This window comes from Gallus gallus, chromosome 25 (genome assembly GCF_016699485.2).
Source record: "Gallus gallus isolate bGalGal1 chromosome 25, bGalGal1.mat.broiler.GRCg7b, whole genome shotgun sequence".
Classification (NCBI taxonomy): domain Eukaryota; kingdom Metazoa; phylum Chordata; class Aves; order Galliformes; family Phasianidae; genus Gallus; species Gallus gallus.
The window spans coordinates 1,890,938-1,897,695 of NC_052556.1; the positions used below are offsets into that span (position 1 = coordinate 1,890,938).

The 6,758-nt window shown below is 67.9% G+C and overlaps 1 protein-coding gene and 1 non-coding gene across 4 annotated transcripts; both read right to left on the reverse strand.

The window, feature by feature from the left end:
• Positions 1 to 626: 626 nt before the first annotated feature.
• On the reverse strand, positions 627 to 711 carry MIR190B (microRNA mir-190b). The gene has a single exon (NR_161948.1). It is a non-coding gene; the product is annotated as a microRNA mir-190b (primary transcript).
• A 2,209-nt stretch (positions 712 to 2,920) lies between these two features.
• Positions 2,921 to 6,646, reverse strand: C1orf43 (C1orf43 homolog). Of its 3 annotated transcripts, XM_046903934.1 has the most exons (8): positions 6,517 to 6,624; positions 5,320 to 5,421; positions 5,030 to 5,138; positions 4,742 to 4,795; positions 4,338 to 4,504; positions 4,187 to 4,245; positions 3,614 to 3,808; positions 2,921 to 3,295 (listed from the first exon to the last, which is right to left on the reverse strand). In XM_046903934.1, the coding sequence occupies exons 1-8, from the start codon at positions 6,583 to 6,585 to the stop codon at positions 3,289 to 3,291; spliced, it is 762 nt and encodes a 253-aa protein (XP_046759890.1). In that variant the 5' UTR covers positions 6,586 to 6,624; the 3' UTR covers positions 2,921 to 3,288. The 3 variants fall into 3 exon arrangements, with proteins under 3 accessions (XP_046759890.1, NP_001292725.1, NP_001026761.2); NM_001305796.3 differs by having other exon boundaries at positions 2,921 to 3,808; positions 6,517 to 6,646; NM_001031590.4 differs by having other exon boundaries at positions 2,921 to 3,808; positions 4,366 to 4,504; positions 6,517 to 6,641.
• Positions 6,647 to 6,758: the final 112 nt, after the last annotated feature.

Below are 6,758 nucleotides of genomic sequence, written 5' to 3' on the forward strand. Positions count from 1 at the left end.
TCCTGCAGGACAGCTGGGGCAGTTATAAAAAGCAGCAGCAGGTTGGCAGGTGGGGGTCCCGCATTGTCCTGCCTGCCCGCCCCCCCCTGCAAGGGGACACCCATATTGGTGGCACAGAGACACCGCGTCCCACCCCGGCAGCTCCGTGTATGCCGGGACAGGGGGGTGACGGAGCCCTGGGCCCCCCCTCCCGGCACCCCAGGCTCGGTGGCCGTGGTTCACACATTCCCCAGCACCCCCGGCGACCCCCCCGGCACCCCGCAGCCCCCGGGCTGATCTTTCCCCATGCCTGGGGGGCGGTGTGGCAAAGGGCACGCTGAGCCCAAGGCTATTTTCAGAGCAGGGGCTTAGCAGCAGCCCCCGGCCTGCGTCGTTCAGCTCTGGAAGGGCAGCGGGGGCAGCTGACCCCCCTGACCCCCCCCCAAGCGCCCAGCCGTGGGGCAGGGGATGCTGCTGGCGCCCAGGAGCTCGTTGTCCCAGCCCTGGGGGGGGGATTGCAGGAACTCCTCGGCACGGATGTGGGGGCAGCGGGCAGTGGGGGGGCGCAGGGCTCCGTGCCCATCGCTGCGCATCACAGAACAGGTGGTGGGCGCTGAGCCCACGCGGGCGGCACGCGGCGCTGGGAGGCCCTGCCGCTGTAAGAATATGTTTGATATTTAGTTGGTTTCCAATCAAACAACCTAATATCAAACATATCAGACAGAGGCAGGGCGGGACGGGCCCGGGGCTCAGCTCCCTGCAAGAGAAAGAGAACGGGGGGAGAGAAGGGGCCGAGCGTGGGGCTCCTTGCAGGCAGCATGAGGGGCTCCACGCCCACTGCGCCCCATCTCGGCCTCTGCTGTGGGGCTGCTGCTCCGTGGGCTCCTGGTCCACCCGCTGCAGTGTGGGGCTGCCGCTCCGTGGGCTCCTGGTCCACCCGCTGCAGTGTGGGGCTGCCGCTCCGTGGGCTCCTGGTCCATCCGCTGCAGTGTGGGGCTGCCGCTCCATCTGCTCTTTTGGGATCCTTTGGGATCTGGAGGACGAGAAGGAGGCGAAGGGCGGCAGGGCTGGAGCTGGAGCCGGGCGCTCACCACCCCACGGCACGGCGCGGTACGGCACAGCACAGCCCCTGCGTGGCTACAGCTGAGGGCCCCCACTGCAGCTCCTTACCTGCCCGGCTCGGGGGTCTCGGCGGCGGCTCTGGCACCGTTGGCTGCTGTTTATAACCGCGCTCAGCCGCACTCGGTGGGGGGATGCGGCCGGCGAGCGCCCCGGCCCCACACGTGGCCTCGTTCCCATTAATTACCCATCGATGTCCCCCTGCCCCCTCCGCTCGATATGGGTCGATGGCCCCACACCGCTGCTGCCGCCCCCGGTCACGCACCGCTGTCATTAGTGGGGATGTCGATACGGGGTTGGCCGCAGCCCGGCGCGCTCCCCACGTCGGGGGCCGCGTGTGACCCTGCCCAAGGACGAGCTGCGTCCTGTGCCGCCCCCCCCCCATCCTCATCCCCATCCCTGCGTTTTGGGGGGTCGAAGAGGTGACCGCCCGCATCCCCTGTGCTGCCCCGTGTGTGGCTGTGGCCGCGGCCGGGTGACAAAGGAAGGGCCCACGTTTGGGATGGACATCGGGGCGCGGCCGTCCCCACCCGCTGCTGAAGGCACACGGCGTGTTGGTGCCACGATGGGCCCCGGGAATGGGGCTGGGGGGACCCAAAGCCACCGTGAGTGGGACGTGGGGACGGGGACACAGCGCAGGGCGGAGAGCGGGGGTTGGGGGGGGCGGAGGGACGGCGGGGAGGGCGGCTGCGGGGACACACGTGGCAGAGCGCCGGGATGTGGGGCTGCGCGCCGTGCTGATGTGATGCGAGGTGACAGCCGCCCTAATGAAGGGCTGCTGGCGGGGGGGGACGGCCCCGCAGCCCCCGGCCCTGTCAATAAGCTGAGCCGGGCGGCGCTGATGGGCCCTGGGGCCGGGAGACACCAAGGTCGGGCACGGGCAGGGAACGAGGCAGCGAGCCGACCGCGGGCAGCGCACGGAGCCCATCGCAGCGCTGCGGGCGCCGGGATGCGGTGCGGCCGCGCGTGGGGCGGCCGTGCTGCCACCTCCCGGCACGGCTCCGCGCGAGCGGTGCAGCACACGCGGGGATCTGCGCCGGGCTTTGGTCGGGCTGCCCCTTCCGCCCCTCCGCCCCACCGCCACGCGGTGCCCGGTGGGCGCAGCCCCGTCCGTTTCAACCGCTTTATTCCCAGCCAAACGCCGTTCGGTGCGCGGAGACGCCGCCGCCCGCGCCGCTCTCACAGCCGCTCCACGTGGAAGGCCTTCCCGTGCTGCTGCAGCTCCCGCTGGTGCTGCCGGCGCTCATCCTGCAGGAGCCCACGCAGCGCCTCCCGCCGCAGCTGCGGGGACGGCTGTGAGCCCACGGCGGCCCAACGAGGGGGGCCCGGAGCGCCCAGGGGACGCCCAGGGGGCACCCACCGCCATCAGCTCCTTGCTGGCGAGGCGCAGCTCCGCCGCCAGGCTCCAGCGCAGCGCCCCGCAGGACTTGGCCCAAATCCGCTCCAGCCGCTGCTCCCCGGCTGCCAACCCCCAGCTGCGGGGACACGGGGTGACGAGGCAAGCGTGGGGACCCCCGCTCACCCACTGAGACCCCCCCGGGACCCCCTTTCGCTCCTCTACCTCCGCACCAACTCAGCCCGGGCGCGCTCCTTCTCCAGGACCTGCGAGCAAAGCCATGAGTTGGGGACGCTCAGCCTTACGGGGTGGGGGCTGCGCTCTCCTGCCCCCCCCCCCCCCCCCCCCCCCCACCTGCTCCCGCTGCACGCATGGGGTCCGGCTGCTCCCCGCCATCACGGCCAGCACCGCAGACCCCACTGCCATCCCATCACCACGGCGACAGCCCCATGGCAACGGCGGCAGAGCCGGCAGCGCACACCCAGCTGGGGGTAACTCATTTTATTAAACGGCAATTAAAAAGAGCGCCGAGGCCCACGGCAGGGCACGCTTCCCACCCCACGTGGCACACGGTGCCGGTGGGAGCGGGGGAACCCCCCTCGGCAGGGCAGACAGACGCCCCCCATAGGGCCGGGTCCGCCCCAGGTGCCCCTGAATGCTGAATGCAGAACAAACCGCGGCCCAACGCGGCTCCTCGGCGCAGCACGAGGCCGACAAACTATTTACACGCTGTCCTGGTGCCCACTGAGAGCAGCGGCGGCGATCACAGGGAAAGGAGAGCGTTCATCCTTTGGAAAGATCAGACGAGAGGCTCCGGAGCCTGAGATCCACGCAGACAGGATGGAGAGACAGCATCAGCCCCTGCTGGCCGCCACGGGAAAGAGAGGCAGGACAGAGAGCTGGCCGGGGGTCCACGTCTTTTATAAATAAGCTACAGCTGACCAAAGTTTATTCACAGGGCCGGGGCTGCCGGCCTCGAGCACCCCGCAGCATCCCAGGCAGCCAGAAGGGGCACAGCAATGCCAGAGGCTCCTGGGGAGGGAGGGCTCCTCCAGCCCTATGTCCTGTGAGAGGGACAGTGAGAGCACCACTGCTCCATCCCAGCACAAACCCCCCCCTTCCCCCCCCGGGTTTGCTGTGCCCAGCACGGGGCTCTGCTCGTGGAAGGTCCCTGCTCACAGCGTGCTCTCCAACGTGTTGTAGTTGTCTTTGAAGCTCTTCAGCTCCAGGAAGTGTTTGGCACGTTTGCTCTTCTGGCTGGAAGGCAGGTAGGTGACCTGGATGGTGGCGGGGTTGGATACTTCAGGGGACAGAGTGAGGTCCTTGGCTGCTGACTGGTGCTGCCTCTGGCTGCTGCCTGCCCGTGCCTTGGTCCTGCAGGAGAGGTGTGATGAGCACGGGGGGGGGGGGGGGAATGCAGCCTCTCCCCCGAGGAGCCGTTTGGCCGCGGGGTCGGCCCCACACAGCGCAGATCCGCCCCCAGCACAGCAGCTCTCACGTTTTGAAAACCAAGGATGCGTTCCTCTGTGCCGGGCCCAGGGGCTGTGCTGAGCCCCGGGCACAAAGGTGCAAGCAGGAACGTGGCTGCGACGCAGCACCAAGCCCCAAAACACATACAGGATAGGGAAACCCAAAGGACAGACTGACGTGAGCTCCTCACACCCCGGGCTGTTTTGATGCCTCTGTTCACACCACCAGGACGGGTTGCTGAAGCCCAAACAGTCAACACTGCACCCCAGCAGCAGCACTTACATGTTTGCCAACTCGTTCAGAGCGTCCTGGTACTTCAGATATTCCGGCTTCCCAAAGACCTTCACCCAAACAGGAGAGAGGTTGGAAAGAGGCCCGGGGCACAACGCCACAGCCCTGCCCAGGGCTGCAGAACAGAGGCAGCCCCACTCACCCCGGTGCCGTAGCGGGCGTTCTCATACCCGTCCAGCAGCGTGTCGATCAAGGCCTTGCGGATGCCTTTGAAGGAGCTGCTGGAGTTCCTCAGCTCCAACAGATAGGCACAGAAGTTCTTCCCTATTAACGATTTTGGGTATCTGCCTTCTGCATGAAACGGGATTTCTGGGAAGCAAAAGGTGCAGCACAACTGAGTGAAGCACACAGCAAAGCTGAAGGTGCGTGGCTCGTTCATTAAACCTCCCCCCACTCTGCTGCCTCCAATTAACGCCTGCTGCCAATGGGAGAGTACAGCCAACCCTGGGGGGGGGGGGTGGGGGGGTTTAATGACCGAAGGAGAGCCCAATCTCTGCCCAATGCACCCCTGTTTTGTCCCTGCACTCCTCCCTCTCTGTCCCTCACCTGACGTCCGAATGGCATCCAGCGCCTTCATCCTGTACAAGTAATTATAGCAGCCTGGAAAAGAGAGAAACCAAACCGAGGGCTGAGCAGAGCACAGAGATACCCCCAGCTGGCCAACAGGACCAGCAAGAGCCCGGCCACGAGCCCAGCCCCACGGATGTGCCTGACAGCAGCCCCACGGATGTGCCTGACTGACAGCAGCCCCACGGATGTGCCTGACAGCAGCCCCACGGATGTGCCTGACTGACAGCAGCCCCACGGATGTGCCCGCAGTTATTGGGACGTCACCTTGTGTCTCCAGCTGCAGGAGCCTGCTGTCATCTTCAGCCAACAGCTGGGGCTCGTATTTGATGTCCTGCACCCTCGACAGCCGGATGTCAATCTCTTCCTTTAAATCCTGCACAGCAGAACACGAGAGGACATTCAGAGCGCTCCCCTGCTCGGCAGGATCACAGGGATGACTGCAGCCCGGCGTGAAGCAGAGGGAACCCACCCCCCTTCTGCAGCCGTTTGTCCCCACGCCGGGGCGGCAGCTCCCGGCCGTGCCCCATTTGGCTGCAGGACGTGCAGGTACCGACCTTGGGCGCGTGCTGCCCCACGGGGACGTGGGGGCCGCGCCGGGACTTCATGGCGAAGCGCATGATCTGACGTTTCACAAAGATGAACAGCAGCACGAAGACCTGGGGGAGCACAGCGGGGACGGCACTCAGCACACGGAGCTGTGCCCACGGGACCCTGCCCCCCCTCCCAAACCCCACCCCATGGCCATCCCCCAATCTCCACCCCATGCGACCCCCAAAACCCCGTCCCATGGGACACCCCCAAACCCCCACCCCATGGCCATCCCCCAATCCCCACCCCATGGGACCACCCCAAACCCCACCCCACGGGACCCCCCCCCCCTAAACTCCCACCTCATAGGACCCCCAAACCCCCATCCCATGGCAACCCCCCAAACCCCCGCCACATGGGACCTCCCAAACCCCACCCCATGTTTGTCCCCCAAACCCCCACCCCATGGGACCCCCCCTCCCAAACCCCACCCCACGGGACCCCCAAGACTGTCCCCAAAACCTCCACCCCAAAGGATCCCCCAAACCCCACCCCATGGCTGTCCCCCAAACCCCACCCCACGGGACCCCCCAAACCCCCACCCCATGGCTGTCTCCCAAACCCCACCCCACGGGACCCCCCCAAGCCCTGGCAGCTTCAGGCACTGCTCAGCCCACCCACAGCCCCACCGACCCCCCGGATCAGCCCCATAAGCCCTCCCCAGGTCTCCAATCCATCTCACCCCCTGCCCTACACACTCAGTGGGGCTGGCACCCCACAGACAGCCCAGCCCAGCCCAGCACCGGAGGACCCCAAACCCGGCCCCAACGGGGCACCACATGGACACGTCCCACAGAGGCCCCCCATTGCGCCCCATAGGAGCCCTGCAGCCCCCAGGCCCGGCCCAACACGGCCCGCCCGCCGCGCCCCACACAGCCCCACGAAGGCCCCCACTGCGCTCCCATAGAAACCTCAGGACCCCCCCACAACCACCCCCACCCCGAGCCCACGAGCACCCCGCACACAGCCCGGCCCCGCGCCCCCCAATCCGGCCCGGCCCCGCGCCCCGCATCCCCAACCCCACAGCCCGCACAGCCCCACAGAGCCCCGCAGCCCCCCTCCCTCAGGAGCCCCGCACGCCGGCCAGGCCCAACCCACGCCCACCCACTTCCTAACCCCGCAGGACCCCTCGGCCCTCCCCCCCCCGGCCTCCCCACCCTCACCAGGCTGCCGTAGGCCATCACCAGCACCACGTTGACCCCGGACAGCCAGTTGCTGCCGGCCCCCGCCATCCCCGGCCCGGCGTGGGGCCGCACAACATGGCGGCCACCGAAGCCGCCCCGCGCCCCCGCCACGTGACGCAGCGGCGCATGCGCGGCGAGACGCGGCGACCCGCTCGTCCTCCCCACGTGACGCCGCGTCGCGTCACTCGCGCGTGCCGCGTCACGTGGGAGCGAAGCCGGGC